The sequence below is a fragment of the Cebus imitator genome, unplaced genomic scaffold (genome assembly GCF_001604975.1).
Source record: "Cebus imitator isolate Cc_AM_T3 unplaced genomic scaffold, Cebus_imitator-1.0 Scaffold307, whole genome shotgun sequence".
Classification (NCBI taxonomy): Eukaryota; Metazoa; Chordata; class Mammalia; order Primates; family Cebidae; genus Cebus; species Cebus imitator.
In genome coordinates, this window is record NW_016107622.1 from 1,067,803 (window position 1) to 1,086,392 (window position 18,590).

The window sequence follows — 18,590 nt, forward strand, 5'->3', positions numbered from 1 at the left end:
AATTAGTCACATCAACAAAATACTTTAAGCCAAATTGGATAGTAAATACTGTCTAGATCTCTCCACACATGCAGTCATTCTTTAGCATCTATTTCTTTTGCATTGTATGTATAGGTATGTTCCATTCAATGACTGACCTGTTCTACACTCTATAGCATTTGTTAAATTCATGGGCTGTTTTTTTTTTAATGAGGATCTGCAGTTTGGATTCACCATTTACAGCACAATAAATGTGACTTTTGCTCCTAAACTTATTATTTATCCCTCTCATTTCTATTACTAGAAATCTAAGATATTTTCTATCAGCGATTTAGTTGTTTTTGTTAAAAGCAGAAATCTCAGTAGATGATTTTCCTATTCTTTTCAGTTAAAATACAATCAAAAGATCTTATTTCAGTCTTATTCTGTAATAGCATAACATGAAAGTTATTTTCATTAAAATTCAAGTTAATAAACAATACAAAATATCTACTCTAGAATGACATATGTCTTTTAAGGTTATTTCAGAAACCATTATAGATAGATAGATAGATAGATAGATAGATAGATAGATAGATAGATACACACACACACAGACACACATATATGCAAGATTTTATATGATGTTTTCTATGATGTTCTATGATATACGCATATATGTGTGTATATATATGCGTGTGTGTATATGTGTGTGTGTGTGTGTGTGTGTGTGTGTGTGTGTGTATCTTGCTTTTATAAGTTAGAGTAGTGAAAAGCCACAGCAGTTTTCTAAATTATCTCCAGCAGTGGTTTGTAGTTCTCCTTGAAGAGGTCCTTTACATCCTTTGTTAGTTGTATTCCTAGGTATTTTATTCTCTTTGTAGCAATTGTGAATGGGATTTCACTCTTGATTTGGCTTTCTGTTAGCCTGTTATTGGTGTATAGGAATGCTGGTGATTTCTGTACATTGACTTTGTATCCTGAGACTTTGCTGATGTTGCTTATCAGTTTAAGGAGATTTTGTGCTGAGACAATGGGGTCTTCTAACCTTTCCTAATTGAATACCCATTATTTCTTTTTCTTGCCTGATTGCTCTGACTAGAACTTCCAATACTACATTGAATAGGAGTGGTGAGAGAGCGCATCCTTGTCTACAGCGAGATTTCAAAGGGAATGCTTCCAGTTTTAGCCCAAACAGTATGATATTGGCTGTGGGTTTGCCATAAATAGCTTTTATTATTTTGAGATACGTTCCATCAATACCTAGTTTTTTGAGAGTTTTTAGCACAAAGGACTGTTGAATTTTGTCGAAGGCCTTCTCTGTATCTATTGAGATGATCATGTGGTTTTTGTCTTTGGTTCTGTTTATATGATGAATTACATTTATAGACTTGCATATGTTGAACAAGCCTTGCATCCCCAGGATGAAGCCTACTTGTTCGTGATGGATAAGCTTTTTGATATGCTGTTGAAATCGGTTTGCAAGTATTTTATTGAATATTTTTGCATCTATGTTCATCATGGATATTGGCCTGAAGGTTTTTGTTGTTGTCAAGTCTCTGCCAGGTTTTGGTATAAGGATGATGTTGGTCTCATAAAATGATTTAGGAAGGATTCCCTCTTTTTATATTGTTTGGAATAGTTTCAGAAAGAGTGGCACAAGCTCCTCTTTGTACATCTGGTAGAATTCGGCTGTGAACCTGTCTGGAAGTGGACTTTTTTTTATTGGTAGGCTATTACTTGCTGCCTCAACTTCAGCCCTTGTTATTGGTCTATTCAGGGTAATGGCCATACTGCCAAAAGTAATTTACAGATTCAACGCTATCCCCATCAAGCTACCAATTACCTTCTTCACAGAACTGGAAAAAAAAAAACACCTTAAACTTCATGTTGAACCTAAAGAGCGCCCACATAGCCAAGACAATCCTAAGCAAAAGAACAAAGCTGGAGGCATCACACTACCTGACTTCAAACTATAGTATAAGGCTATGGTAATCAAAAAGGCATGGTACTGGTACCTCAAACTATATTACAAGGCTACAGTAATCAAAACAGCATGGCATGGCACTGGAACAGAGGCCTTGGAGTCAACATCACATATCTACAACCATCTGATCTTTGACAAACTTGACAAAACAAGCAATGGGGAAAGGGTTCCCTGTTTAATAAATGGTGTTGCCAAAACTGGCTAGCCATGTGCAGAAAACAGAAACTGAACCCCTTCCTCACACCTTACACTAAAATTAACTACAGATGGATTAAAGATCTAAACATAACACCTAACACCATAAAAACACTAGAAGAAAACCTAGGCAAAACCATTCCAGACATAGGTATAGGCAAGGACTTCATGACTAAAACACTAAAAGCATTAGCAACAAAAGCCAAAACAGACAAATGGGATCTAATTAAACTCCAGAGCTTCTATACAGCAAAAGAAACAATCATTAGTATGAACCAGCAACCAAAAGAGTGGGAAAAAAATTTTTGCAATCTACTGATGCGACAAAGGGCTAATATCCAGAATCTACAAAGAACTAAAACATATTTACAAAAACAAAAAAACAAAAAAAAAAACATTCAAAAGTGGGCAAAGCATATGAACAGACAGTTTTCAAAAGAAGACATCTATGAGGCCAAGAAACATATGAAAAAATGCTCATCATCACTGGTCATTAGAGAAATGCAAATCAAAACCACATTCAGATACCATCTCATGCCCATTAGAATGGTGATCATTAAAAAATCTGGAAACAGCAGATGCTGGAGAGGATGTGGAGAAATAGGAACACTATTACACTGTTGATGGGAGTGTAAATTAGTTCAACTGTTGTGGAAGACAGTGTGGCTATTTTTCAAGGATCTAGAAATGGAAATACCATTTGACCCATCAATCCATTACTGGGTATATATCCAGAGGATTATAAATCATTCTGTTATAAAGACATGCACACGTATGTTCACTGTGGCACCGTTTACAATAGCAAAGACCTGGAACCAACCCAAATGCCCATCGATGATAGACTGGACTAGAAAAATGTGGCACATGTACACCATGGAATACTATGCAGCCATAAAAAAACAATGAGTTCATGCCCTTTGTAGGGACATGGATGAATATGGAAACCATCATTCTCAGCAAACTGACAGAAGAATAGAAAATCAAACACTGCATGGTCTCACTCATAGGCAGGTGTTGAACGATGAGAACACATGGACACAGGGAGGGGAACATCACACACTGGGTCCTGTTGCGGGGGTAGGGGAGGGACAATGGGGACTAGGGAGGTTGGGGAGGGATAACATGGAAAGAAATGCCAGATATAGGTGATGAGGGGATGGAGGTAGCAAACCACTTTGCCATGTATGTACCTATGCAACAATCCTGCATGATCTGTCCATGTACACTAGAACCTAAAGTACAATTTTAAAAATTCAAATCTCAAAAGTATTTTTGATTTTTAATTAAATGTACTCACAGTCTTGTCAATGGATTAGCTGCCTTTCTATAATTTTTTTTCTACTGTGAAATCTCCATTTTCCTAATGTGTTTGTAAATATTTGTTTCTTAGGCTTAGATAATTTTTCCTATACAAATTCCAGAAAGAATTTTCAGGCTATGAAGTTGGATATGCATGAAAACTAAATGACATAAGAGGTGTTAACTCATTCAAACTGTTCCAAAGGAGATGTGATGCAGTATCAGTCACTTGACTTACAAACTAAAAATGATTAATATAGGTCATTTCCTAGTAGCTATTCCTATGTCTTGGGTCAAAAAATCTACCATAAAATTCCCAAGTAAATGTTAATCCAAACATTCTAATCCCCACTAACTTTCTGTGTGGTGTGTAAAATTATTACCCAACCAATCTTCCCACAAGATGGGGTGGGATAGGGTGGGAGGATTCGCATAAACTACCATATGAATAATATTCTCTGGAATTGTGCAAGGCAACAGTCCTATACCCAATACTCTATCAAATTTTATATTTTAATAATGACAAAAATCTAAAGCACAATTTTAAGGCAGCATTGTACTTTACCCAGAAGGCTTTTTCTATACTTCAACAGTATAATTATTGAAAAGATTTTATTAGGATGAGAAAATCTGAGTCTGAGGTAAATACAATCTTTGCAAATTTCCTTGCTTCATAAAATTAATGAGAGTACCATCAACTCTCCCTTTATTAAAAATAATTGTTCCTTAAAATTAAATGTTAACTAAATTTTTGAAAGCAAGTCACATATTAGATGTAGCAAGATTTAAACTAGAGATCACTTAAAGAAAATAAGTTGAAAAATCACAGAGAAGAAAAAAGTAACTGAATTTTGTTAAATGAAGTTTGGCCTAACGCTGCCTCATTACATATTTTAAGTTTAGCTTAAAGGTTTCTCCCTGCCTAGTGAACTGTAACCTAACTAAATATGTAAACAGACTATAACCTACTCTTGTAGCAACTATAGAGTTCTAGCCAATCGCAGGCAGCCAGCTGTTCAAACCAAGTTCAAACAGGGCAAATGCTGAGCTGTAATCAATTCAGATGTTGCTATACCGTACTTCCATTCTCTGTACTTGATTTTGCTTTTTTATTTAATCCATGAATATCATCCAACCATGTCGCAGAGTCGCTTTGAGCCTATTCTGGTTGCAGGCTAGTGCATGTGGGAGGTGGGGAGCTGATTTGTGAATCGTTCTTTGCTCAATTAAACTCTGTTAAATTTTTCTAAAGTTTTTCTTCTAACAATGATATTAAGATCTTCACAGTATTACATATTTTGTCTCTAGCAGTGCTGAGATTACAGGTGTAAGCCACCATGCCTGGCCCTGTTTTTATCACAAAGGTATTCTTCACTTTGCTTTCCCTTACATTTAGACAAGTCCACATTCTCAGGATAGAGCTATGAGGTGGGATCTCTTTTCAGCCTGAATTAATAATACCTGAGGAATTATTTTGGATTAGATATTACGGAACAATGTTAAACAAGGCCTAGTCTCTTCTTCAGAAACGAAGAGTCTCATGCTAGAGACTCTGTCTCAAAATAAAATAAAATAATAATTTTTTTAAAAATAGCTGAATGAATAGAATGAAAACAGATCAAAGTCACCTAATCAAAATATTTAGAACATACAGTACAAAACGTTGTAAATATGTGTTTAGACTTGGACTTCAATCCCATAATGTAGCCAGTTAATAAAGTATCAAGAAGATAGTAAAGAAAAAGGGAAAGGGCATTAAAATAGGAAGAGTGGACAGGAAAAGACAGAGAGGTTAGAGAGGGATACAGCAGCAGAGGCCCTGAAAAACAAAGTGGGGTGAGGGTCTGAGAGAGAAGGAGACTGGAAATCAAGACAATAGCAGAGAAGAAAAAAAGAAAGGGTGGCGTAGAATGGGCAAAACCTGATAGATGAGGTGCATTCCTAAAGTTTTATAAATCCCCTTTCACAATCTGCAATTCACCAGGCCATAAATTTCAGCATTTAAACTTTTCATACTCACCTTTGAAGTGTGAATTAACTGGTGCATTACTGTGAAGAGTTTTGAGTATATACTTTTTCTACTTTTTAATTTTTTCTATTCATAGTGACCAGAACAAAATCATGCCTCAGCTATTATTAATAATTCAGGCTAAAGAGAAATCCCACCCCACTGCTCTATCCTGAAAGAGTGAAATTGTTTAAATGCAAGGGAATCCTTTCTAAAAGTGAAGAACACCTTTGTGATTAAAAACAAACATCATCTACTTTCACTTTAAGTTGAAAAACTTTAACAGTACTTAATACAATACTGGGAACATGGTATATAATCAGAACAATACTTCTAAACTCAGCTTTTTAAATGTTTTGTTTTTCCAGTAGGGAATGGTGTTAAACAATCTCATAAAAAGGTATTTTGAAACTAGGCATTTGAATGTTCAAATCTATTTTCCAACTTTTATTCTACTTGATTTACTCTTTTTACTCCTTCTTAATTCACAGTATCTGATTTGATTATCTGAGTTAAAGAATGGCTCTTAAAACCCCATCGACTGTAAATAACCATTATTCTGGTTGAGTACCTTTGGTCAACGCATGTGATCACTGACCTCTATCATAATGGTTCTTTCACATTCACTGCATCTCTGAGCTTTGTTTTCTTTGGGAAACAATAAGTCTTCACGACATCGAAAGAGAAAAATTAAAAGGACTTAAAAAGAGGAGGACAGGAAAGACATTTTACAACTTATCAAAACAAGATAATAAAGAGTTCATGTTTCAAAAGAAGTCTGTGAACAGAAAAGTTATAATAGGGCCTTTATGATATAAAAATAATCAAGAGCAACATTAATTCTAATACCTGGTAAGTAATATATGCATTTTAACTACTGGTTTTTAACTAAACCCTCCTCCAAGGGTTTGATAATCTTTCCCAGCTGTTCTGCCAAAGAGGACACTATGATCTAAGAAACAAGTCATTGAAGCCAATCTAAATAATCATAATCAATGAATGGCAAAGTGACCTAAATACAGCCTCTGAAAACAAGATATAAATGTTCCTTGATGTGTTCACTGACCCTAATATAATCAGCTGGACTTCCTGGAGTGGACTTTCCATAATGGTTTGCATAATAAATTTAATTCTAGCACTGAAAAACATCATGTAAAATTCCCAGTCTGCCAAGCTCCCAGTTTAGCATGTTACTTAGACTTCTTTCTGATCTGGCTAGAGTCACATAGAAAACACTGGAAAAAGGCTAGCAGAGCTTGTCAAAAATATTCTGTCTATCTTCTGTAGTTGTTTAATAAGAGAGAATAACTCTTCTTTGGTTGTTATGGCCACTGTCATATTGGAATTGGAAGAGTTTTATAAAAATTAAAATTCATGAGTCAGTGCCTTTATATTCCCTTAGTCACCCAGTCCATATACCTCACTCAAACCTAAATCTTCTCTCTCTTCTCATTATCATCTGATGACCTTGCTTCCTATTTCACCAAGAAAAGAGCCATCAAAAACTGAACTTCCACATGCTCTCACTGCTGCTTCAACCTACTGGATCCATGCCAAAGTTCTCTGCCTCCTCCTCGGACCAGGGATGAATCGTTTGTTCTCTTGATTCAGTTCACTGTTGCTTACACACAGATTTTGCTCCTACAGTTTTCTCCTTTCTCTTCTTAATCATTCATTTTTCTCTGCTCTCTCGTATAATGTTTATTAACATGAAAATATTCTGCCATGGCTCCCATGTTATGAATTTCCTTGCCCTTTCTAACCTTCCCTCATTGCTCTGCTCCCTTTTGTAGTAAAATTCCTTATTTTAGAGTAAAATTGCCATATTTTACCCACATCACTCATAACTTATAATAAATCCAGTTTGCTTAATTTATATGATAAAATAGTTATCTTTTTTACCACGATTCCTATGACACAACCTGAGATCTGGCAGTCCAGCTCTCTCCTTTCCAATCTTCCTTTCATTTGCCCGGGGTCTAGACATTTCCATCACAATTTAAATAACAATGCTGTTGATAATACACAAGGCAGCACAAAAATCCAGCTGCTTCCTTTACAATTGTACTGATTCCAGAACAGCACCATCAGCCAAAACTGATTTATTTCTTCACACACTTTAGCTGATAGGTTTTAAATGACTCTTATGCAACAAGAATTAAGGGAATATGTTTGCACTAGACCATATTACCATTAGGATGCTAATATCTATCACTAGTATTCCTTGATATGGTGTTGAAAATAAATCATCCTAAAATAATGACATATATGATATAAAATATATATTTTGCTTAATATATTTAAATGTTTCTCTTATATAAAAATATATTTCTAAAACATAAGAAAAGGAGGATATCTGGCAATTAAATTGACCACATGAACAGCCTTATTCAGATAGAAAAAAGGTACTCTTAGAGAACTCTGCCACATCCAGCTAATACTCAATTAAAATCATTCCCCAATCAGAAGAATTCAACAAGGAGAAGCATGTCTGTTTCCTTTCCTACTGGCATGAACAACTGTAATCTTGGTCTCAAGGTTTAAAAGAATTTCAAATCATTGAATCAGATGGAAATACCAATTGAAATTAGTTTCCTCCTTTGCCCAGTAATGTTTTGACTATGAACTACAGAAGTAGGACTATGGAATTATGTCCCATTGCACACAGAATTCTGTGCCTGTTCTCTGTTTACTCCAAAAAAATTCTTGTCAAAGTTTGATTTATAAATGTGAGCAATGTAAAAAAAAAGTCTTATCATTATACAAGAAGCATATACATACTTATTAAAAGTCATTTATATACTGGCTATAAAATATGTGTATTTCCAAATATAGCTGCTGTAGAGTTGGACTGAATGTACGTCTTGAGCTACAAAAATGAGGGAAAGGATCATCTGGAGGCAGCACTGAAATTCAGGCATTTGGTCACTGGATCTGAAAGCAGGGAAGCTGACACGGAGTAGTGTCATTGTGAATCAATACTACATGTTGGCGAAATGTGATATAAGCCTTAGCTTTTGAAATTAACGTTGATATTAATCAGGGGTTAACCTTAATTATTTCCAGAACTATGCTTCTAATAGTCATCTAGTTCAACCAGCTCACTTTGCAAATTAGGAAATTAAAATTTCTAGAACTGTTACAGGATTGTTCCAAGGTTACCCAGGAGTAAATGAGAGAGCTGGGGCTAGAACCCTAGCTCCTTACCATGTCTCCAAATTAATTAATTCCATTCATTAAAAAGAATGCCAGATAAAATAGTATTTTTAAATGTGCAAAATTATTGTTCCAGTGTTTAAAATAATTTTGAGTTTCAGAAATTACTGTATAGAATTTCCTTCTCAGCCAAAGAAAAGTATAAACATGCTTTTACATTTTCTAAACTGTAACATTTTGAAAGAGTGTGATGTGTGATATTCATAAAATCTAATTTATGCCTCTTGACGTGTGTTTAATTGGCAATAAGCCTTTTCAAGGTACAGAAATTATAGTCCTTAACTTCTAACATCTCACTAAGTTAGCTATATGTGTCCTTTAATGCAAATATTCATTCTTTTGCATGAAAAATAATTCTATCGAAGGGGGAGATGTAGTTTGGTCCTAAGTGTAGCCTGAATATAAAAATGCACATTGATTTTTAAAATCTCATTCTAGCATGAAAGAATCTTACCTGGGTCAAAGAAACAGTACAAGCTAAATGTGGATTTAATATTTATTGAGCTATTTACCAAGTTTTATATTAGGCATTTTGAATACTTTATTTCAGTTTAACTATATTGCATGCAAATTGATTCCACACATCTAGGATCTCTCACCAAACTCGACTCTTTCCCCAAATCCCTTTAAAACATAGGCCCCTAAGATCACAGAAACGAAAAGATGATAACAACAAAATTATGGAAGTTGGAAGGCAATTGGTTAATTGTTGAAAAATTTAACAGAGCTAAAACAAATAACAAAGTCCAAAGGCCAGCAGTAGGGAATGGTAAGAATTAACTAGAATGATACTACAGAATCCCCAACAGGCTCAGAAATGGGTGCCACCAGGTACTTTTGGATATGAGAAAAAGAAATAAGAACTAGTCGAAAGTCTGTTTAAGAAGCAACCAGATTCCAGATTCACTTTTATACTGTCCTCAGCTGGGAAACTTTCCCTCCCCAACCCTGGCAAAAGGCTGGAGGTTTATTCTCTTGAAAAGGTTAAAGAAGTCCCTGGACTGGGGGAACCCCGGCACAAGGAAGGAATGCCACACTAAAAACAGAGGAAGTAAGTGTATTATGTACATTGGAAGCAGAGACTCCCTCAGCCAGCCTCCCATGCTCAGGTCCCAGTACAGACCTTCACCCTCCAAGCAGGAGTTTGGCAAAGTCTTGTCTAGGGAATAAAAGCAGTATAGAGGGAAAGATCTAAAGATCTGATATCAGAGGTTTCCCAACTAAATTGGGCAGTTGGATCATGTAGTCACACACCCACCTATGTGCTCAGAGCCTCTAATCAGTGCTTTTGACTCCCACACTTAAAAAGAAGCTAAGAACTAAGAATTTTCCGGCACCTGAGGAAACCCTCTAATGTGAGCTATAGGCACAAACTAAAGAGAAAAAATACATCAAAACAATTTGGAACACATAAAAACAATGTCAGGAAAAGAAATTTATTTTTTAAATAGAAAAACAATTCTTGGTGTCTTCCTAGAAATAATCTAACCATGATAAAAACAGAATACTATTTGTAAGACACTCAAACGTATTTTCCTTGAAAATAAATAATAGCAGAAATAGCAGTGTGGGTAATAAGAAAAAAAAATGTTTAAAAAGAAAATAAGGAATGCAAAATATAAAAAACAAGAAAATGGAAAACTCAGACCATAGATCCAATATTTCAATAATAGCAATTCCAGAAATAAAGGGGAGGAAATTATCAAAGAAATAATTGAAGAATTTTACTTTTTTAGAGAATTAAAGTCTTCTGCACTGAGAGCTTAGCAAAATGATAAAATGGGCCCATACCAAGAATGGAATTTCACACTATTGGAAATAAAAAGATTCTGCAGGCTTCTTCATTTACAGAAGTAAAAACAAATACAAAAACATATGAACAAAAAGGATTGGGAGGCATAATCGCTTTGACTTCTCAATAGCAATCCTGAGATTTAAACATCTGCAAACTCTTTGGATGTTAAATAGCATTTACACAGCCATATGAATGTGCATGTGGAATACTGATCTCATGAAAAATATGGTATTACTATATTGGGAAGACTGAACAATAGGATGGATGTGGGAGGAGAAAAAAAGAGAGCTCGATCTTCATATTTCATGTTGTATAGTCAATAGATAATACCTAGATCTAAAACCAAACAGTAGCAATATAATCATATTATGTATAATTTACCTGAAGTGAAGTAGCAAATAATCAACTTAAAGAAATGAAAGCGGTTGCCTGTGGAAAGACAAAATTGGGGGAGCTTGGGTGGGGGAAAGAATAGGCAGAAAGATCTGTTTTTCTCATAATAAAACTTGTAGAATCTGATATATTCTTTAAACATGTGTATGTATACCTCTGCTAAAAATCAAAAACTAAAATGTAGCAGATAAAACTCTCTAGATAAATCATACTATGGAAAGGGTACTAATTTCTATCAAAGGATATCTGTAATCCCTCTTTAGGGACAGGTGCTTCTCAGTTTATATACGCATTTAAATATCGACAAGGACCAGAATGTTCTCTTTTACATGACATGTTCTTTAGGTTGCCATATGTCCTGGTATTCCCAGTAAAGTCCTATTTTTATATCTCTTGTTCAGGCTAATTATGTAAAGTACCTTGTTTTACTCTCAAAGCATCCTGGTTGGAGAAAATTAGACAGCTACCTTAACACTGCTCTCTCACACCTCTGTACATGTGCACTTGCTATTTGTATTAGTCGGTTTTTATGCTGCTAACAAAGGCATACCCAAGACTGGGTAATATATACAGGAAAGAGATTTAATGGACTCACAGTTCCGCATGGCTGAGGAGGTCCTGCAATCATGGTGAAAGGCAAGGAGGAGCAAGTCACATCTTACGTGGACAGCAACAAGCAAAGAGAGAGCTTGTGCAGGAAAAATCCCCCTTATAAAACCATCAGATCTCATGAGACACATTCATTATCACAAGAACAGTATGGGAAAGACCCAACCCCATGATTCAGTTACCTCCCATTAGGTCCCTCCCACAACACATGGGAATTGTGGAAGCTACAATTGTGGAAGATGAGACTTGGGTGGGGACACAGCCAAATCATATCACTATTCTTCTTACCTTGAATTCCCTTTCCCAAATTTCCTGAGAAAATGAATCCTTCACATTTCTGTTCAAGTTCTACATCCTCACAAAGATTTCCTTGAACTAAAGATTTTTCCTGTCCCATTTATTTAACTGTATTACAGCTGTTTATATATTGTCTTCCACTAGAGGATAAGTTCCATGAGAGCAAGGATCATGTCTCTTCATTGCTGACGGTTCAGCACTCAACATGGGCTGCAAAGAGTAATCTATACAATTCTTACTGAATAAATGAAGTTACCATTTATTCTATTATATAACATTTAATTGTTAGATATATATGCTCTAAAAAGCCTTATCCTTATAAAGGATACTGACAGTTCCATTCTTATATGACTTATCTCAACCATAAAAAAATTCTAGGAATAAGTTCATTTCTATCTTCAAACTAAAGAGTGAGAGTTTGTAATTACAAATTCTTCGTTGAGTTTGAATGCCTAATATATAATCTATTTGTCTGTATCTATTTCAGCAGCTAAGATAAATTCACAAATAATCTTAGCATATACATTGTCAGATGAACATGGCAAACAAATAGAATTCGATGTTTTCAATTTGATAATGAAATATGTAAGTGCCTCTCTTCTTTTAAACTGAATTCAGATTTTCATCTTGTCCAGTTTCATGTGAAGGTGAATTGTGGATGGAATTTTTAAGGGGAGTTAGACTAAAACAACTGAAGGTGCATAAAAATATTCCTTTTTTATTCTAAACTACTGTCCTTTAATGCGTGTAAAATTCACATGGAGATGTTGAAAAATAAAGATTCCCAGGACTTGGGGTATGTGTGTGTGTGTGTGTGTGTGTGTGTGTGTGTGTGTATTAGATTTAATATATATTATACTCCAGGTATACATACACACATATTATTATATATTATGTTAATATATAATATGTTATATAGTATACATACATTTTAATATATTAATATTTATAAGCATAGACATATTTATACCTGCAGTGGATAGCAGGTTGAATTACCTGAGAATTAAGTAGGCTAGAGACTTGGATATAAAACTTAAGTTGCTTTAAAGAAACGTAAGTTTTCTTGCATAGTTGAGTACATGAACTAAGGTTCATTCTCACTTTCATATACAGCTTTGATACTGTACACGAAGCTGAAGAAACACTTTATTTAGAAATTAAAACATCTCCTTGGGGAGCAAAGGATCTCAGAGTGAGAGGTATACCCCACAACAGACCCTCCTTGTCTTTTCATTCAGGATAAGGTGGAGGAAGTACCCAGGTGGGTTGTCTGATTTGAGTCTGTTGAGAAAGATAGGATCTGTCCACCTGAACACAGCTTGCCCTCAACACCTCTCACAGGTATTACTGGCCAGTAATAGCAGAAGAAACCCAAGACAGCCATATGCAATAATCAACCTAATCTTTCACATCGTAAATATGAACAATGAAGAAACATGTTACCTAAAACATTAACAACACAAAAACAGAAACATCAAAATGAATGAAAAACAATTGAATCAGGAGAAAAATAGATAGTTCCAGTAAGAGAAGGGAACTTTAAAATAACTCGTATTAGTATTCTAAGAAAGATTCATGAACATATTCGTTCATAAACAAGAACAAACTAATATGCAAAAAGTGAATAACAGAGTAAGTAAAAGTCTATGAAAATTAAGAATACAATTACCGAAATTAAGAAAAAAATAATTCGTAGTTGAATTGGAAAAAAACAAGCCTCCCAAAATATAAAGCAATAAAAAAGATGATAAATATAAAATATAAATCCAACAGGTCCAACATCCATCTAAGGAGTGTCTTTAATGACAAAGAGTAAAGGTAATCGAGGGCAAGAAATAATTATACAATGGAAAATATCTCTAGAGCCCAAGACATGACTCTTCAAATAAAAGGGTTCATTCAGTGAATGTGGTTTTATTTAAAAGAACCAATAAACACATCCTCATTAAATGTCAGACCATCTCAAGAGGTACTCCTTCTCCACTTTTCTCTGGATCTTCTGCTTCTCCTTGACTTCTAAATTGTGTGAACCAGGATTCAGTATTTTTGCTTCTTCTCTTTTATACTTCACTCATTTACTACTGTCTCATCTAGACTCATCATTTTGAAAGTCATCTATGTCTTGATAACTCCCAATTTTACATTTTTATTTCCAACCTCTCCCTCAAATTCCTGACATCAAATCAATTTCCTTCCTGTAGTCTAACATACACTTCAAAAAATGACTAAAGTAGAACTTTTACCTCAATCCCTACTTCAAATTGCTCATCTCCCAGTCTTCCCCATCTCAGTAAGCAGCAACACCATTAATTCAGTAGCTCAGGCCATAAAACCACAAGACATGCTTAACTCCTCACTTCCTCATTCTGTGCATACAACCCATCAGCAAAGCCAACATCTACCAGAAGTTTGAAAGAAAGATGTGTTCAAAAGGAGTATTAATTTCCTAAGACTCTTGTGAAACTGCATTTTCTCTCTCTCTCTTACCCTTCACAACTGTTTATATTAATTATATGTCTTATTCAAAACAACACATTCTTTAAGGACATGAAAATACATCTCCTTGTGTATGGTATAAACACTGTAAGTTCTACAGTAAATAACACTACATAATATTTTAAATGTTGGCAATTGCTTTTAAATTTTAAATAATCAGTGTGAAAGACATTTACATTTACTAAGTTTAATGTAAATTCTACAAGCTTTGAAATTATAAAACTAATTTAAAAGCAGGAATTAGTAGGTGGAAGTAGATGTGGAAAAAACTACAGGGACAAAAAAAAAAAAAAATCTCTGCTCTTACAATGTAGGATACCAGGAGACACTGTGAAAAATTGATGGGTCAAGACAGAATTTGTATGATGGAAGTAACAATGAAACTTTTCAAAATATGCCTGATAGGGACTGGAGTGGGGAGAGAGGACAAGTATGAGAGGTCAATTTCTTATGTGTAACAGAGGGGAATTAATAGCTATTTTTAAACTGGTACATTAACAAGCAAAGTATATGCACATTGTTTAAGATTTGGATTTAATCTCCAGAAAAACTAACCAGAAAGTGGTTAAAAATAATCACTTCTGATGAGTGGGAAAGGAGAAAGGATAATGAGCCTTAGTTTTTATTTAGCAACCTCTTTCAGTGTTGGAATTTTTATTATGGCATATAGTCCTGGTTCAGGAATTAAATGAACAAATAAATCAAAATATTAACAAATAATAAAGCAGATAATCACATACAATCTAGTTCTGTCTGTATTTTCACCATGTTTATTTGAATAAGATTTTATAAGGAAATACCAATTTTTGTTTCACTGGTAGTCAGTAGCATAAAGGATACAAATACTAATTTAGGCTATTTTAGGGCAGTTTTTATTTTTAATGCACTACATAAGTAGAGAGATTGGTTAGCTACTATGTGGTCAAAATATGTTGATGTCAGGTTATGCATTTAATTTAAAAAATTCTATTAAAAAATCCTCCACATCTACACCCAGAAGAGCTCAGACACTGATTCACTGTAATTATCTCCTCAAAGTCCTACAGGTCTAGAGACTCCTCCAAAGTGAGACACTGCAGTTTTGAACACAGTAAATATTTCCATTGTCCTAATGCTACCTCTTGTCCTACTTATATGGTTATAAACACAGCACTATTTTTACCTTGAATAATGCATGGCTTGATGGCCTGCAATATTATAATAGAAGTCTGTTGTGTGCTTCATTTCATTGGTGTGCCCAGTGGCCTCAATCCAGTGTCCTATTGGAAGACAATAAACACCATCCACCAAGTTGCTTTCATTGTAAGTACAGCAACGGTCATGATGAGGTCCATTGCCTAGAACCAGAAGAAATGACAAACAGAGCAATTAAATCAGTGTTTTGCTTAAACACCCTCAAAGTTGCTGATACAAAATTAATAGCAAGAAGAATATAAGCATAAAGCTGCTTAATGCATTAATCTCGGTATAAACAAAAAAGACTAGGGTGAAAGACGGAACAGTGGGAATTTGTAAAGAGTTACTTATGAAAATCAGAGTTTTTTACTACCTTTGAGTACATGGGTTATAAAAAGCATGTTAACTCATTCAGAGCTTCATGGTACCTCTTGGTGCTCTAAGAGGCCATTATGAATCATTTTGCAGCCTGAGAAGCTCCTACAAAAAGTTTTTAAAGTTATTAATGCCCATGTATTATACACTTCTATCTTTCTGGTATGTAAATTTATGACTAAAATTAGAAATAAAGTGTTTTAGTATCAGCTCAACCAAAAAATGCATAAATATAAATAAATGCATTAACAAGTAATAAAACAAATGATCACATCCAATCTACTTTACAGGTAAAACAGTTATTATTTTGAAATGAGGAAACTAAGTCTTACAGATTAACTAGTTCACCCAAGGTCACAGAACTAGTAGCGCGAAGCTAGTAGCAAACTGCCCCTCCTAGTCCCCCACCTTTTGGGTGCCTGATGCCTTTGTGCTGCTCCCTGCTGATGTCATATGCACAAAGATACACCCATCTTCCTTCCAGGGCCATGCATCAAAGGAAGCAGAGACATATCTCTGAAAATATTATTTGCCCATTTCATGATTCTGTCCAGTATCAATTACACTAGTTGCTATGGTATGAATGTTTTTGTCCCCTGCAAAATTTATATGTTGAAATCCTAACACCCAAAGTGTTGGTATTAGGAGGTGGGCCTTCAGGAGATGATTAGGTCATGAAGAAGAATCCTCACAAATGCAATTAGTTCCCTTGTAAAAGAGGGCTGAAAGAAACCCCTCTCTCCTTCCACCATGTGAGGATACAGCAAGTGGTCACCATCTATGAACCAGAAAGTGAGCGCTCACCAATCACTGAATCTGTTATGCCTAGATCTTAGGATCCTGAGCCTCCAGAACTGTAAGCAATAAATTTCTATTGTTTATAAGCTAACCAATAACTTACAAACTATAGGTTGCAGCACCCCAAATGGTCTTAGATACTAGTAAACCTTGGTTTCTATAAAAATTATAATTCATACATTATTTTGTTACCTTTTTTATTACCCCATTTCAAATAATGCCTTTCTTTATACTACCTACTTATAATATACTGTAAGAAAAATATATTAGCAAACTAAATGCATGAGTGGTTTATAGAAATAAATCACATTTGTTATGAATACAAAAATGTTATTCATTTGTTTTTGCTCCTTGCTGTCTTACAAAATATTTAACCTAAATTTTCTTAGCATAAACTCTCAAAAAGTCCTTAAATTATTTGGTGTTTCTTTGAGATATAACTCCTTCCAACAGACAGAAGGTGCAGGATGACTCCCTTAATAAATCATTACTGATCTTCTTAGATCAATCTCCTCTTTTTGCTCTTAATGGATTTTTTTCTTGACGACTACAAGGCACTGCAGCAAATCTCTATTAACCTTCATATTTAATAGATAAAAACCAAACTATACTAGCAACCTCACTTCTAGAAACATATCCAACAGAAATATTAATAAGAAAAAAGATGCATACAGAGATGCATGTGTATACTAATACTATTTTAATATAAAATACTATGAACAATATAAGTTTTTTCACTCTTTCACAGATATTTATTGAGACAGGTACTGTGCTAGGTCATGTTAAGAATTCCAATATTTATCATAAGAGCAATTAAAAATTTGAAATATTCTAAGCAGGCATGTAACATAACCAGATTTTATTTTGAGTATACATCTCTGGCTACAGAGTAAAAAAATGATTCAAGAACAATCAGAAGCAGAGAATCTGTTTAAGAAACTACTATATTGGCCTAGGTAGTTGATGATGAAGCTCAGTCACAGATACTGAAAAGATTATGCAGACCACAGGACTTGGTAATTAATTGGAAAAGGAAGGTGAAGATGAAAGGGGATCAATAATGACTCCTAAGCCACTAGTGAATATAATTCAATATACAGTGGTACCATTCACTGAGATGTAAAATCTGAAAGAGGCTGGAAGGAAAGATCATGCATCTAGTTTTGGCAATGTTGGATTTGGAGCTCTCTTTAGATATCCAAAAGGAGTCGTCAAGCAGAGTTGGAGTTATTGATTTGACACCAAGACCAGAAATCTGAACTAGAAAAGTAAATATATGAGTAATTTGAGTGTAAATGGTAATTGAAATAGGAACATAGATGAGTCACAAAGATAAACAATAGTAATTGCGAAAAAAACAATAGTAATTGCGAAAAAAGTTCTAGAACGAAGTCTGAACATCTTTCAATGTTTTATAGCCAGAGAGAGAAGGATAAACTTACAAAATATGAATAGAAAGAGAAGCTGGAAAATAAATATAGGCGTGACTAAGTAAAGTGGCAGAGCATGACTGAAAGTGTAAACATAGACTACAAACTGGGTGGATGCATATCGGACTGCTAACAGTGGTTATTTCTAAAAAATGGAACTGGATAGAGGGGAACTGCCATACTCAACTGTTTTGAGGTGACTGGATTAGTTACTAGGAGCAGGTGTTACTTTTTAGTTTAATGAAAGAATATCTATGGCTCCCATTAGTACAGTTGACTTACAACAACAGAATTACCTATTAAAAATATAATTATTGAAGAGCTCAAATATTCATTAATTATAATGGTCAAGAACAATTATTTATGTATCATCATCTTCTTAAGAATTCTTCTTTCCTATAATGATTTTTTAAATTACTGATTTTTACACATTTGTGCTTTAGGCAACACTTTAAAAAGTTTTTCACAGATAGTAACCTGAATTATTATGTTCTAATAGTTAAAATGCCTTTTAGAGGATGGGTTATTGTCTTTTTAATTTCACCTAATGAAATGGCA

At 34.5% G+C, this 18,590-nt stretch overlaps 1 protein-coding gene across 2 annotated transcripts in view; it reads right to left on the bottom strand.

Annotated features, from left to right (window-relative positions):
* Window positions 1-18,590, bottom strand: part of EPM2A (EPM2A glucan phosphatase, laforin) — a 98,031-nt gene that overhangs the window by 33,965 nt on the left and 45,476 nt on the right. For both annotated transcript variants that reach the window (XM_017503239.2, XM_037729494.1), the window contains exon 2: window positions 15,416-15,590. In XM_017503239.2, the coding sequence (XP_017358728.1) occupies window positions 15,416-15,590 (175 nt within the window). The remainder of the gene's footprint in view (window positions 1-15,415; window positions 15,591-18,590) is intronic.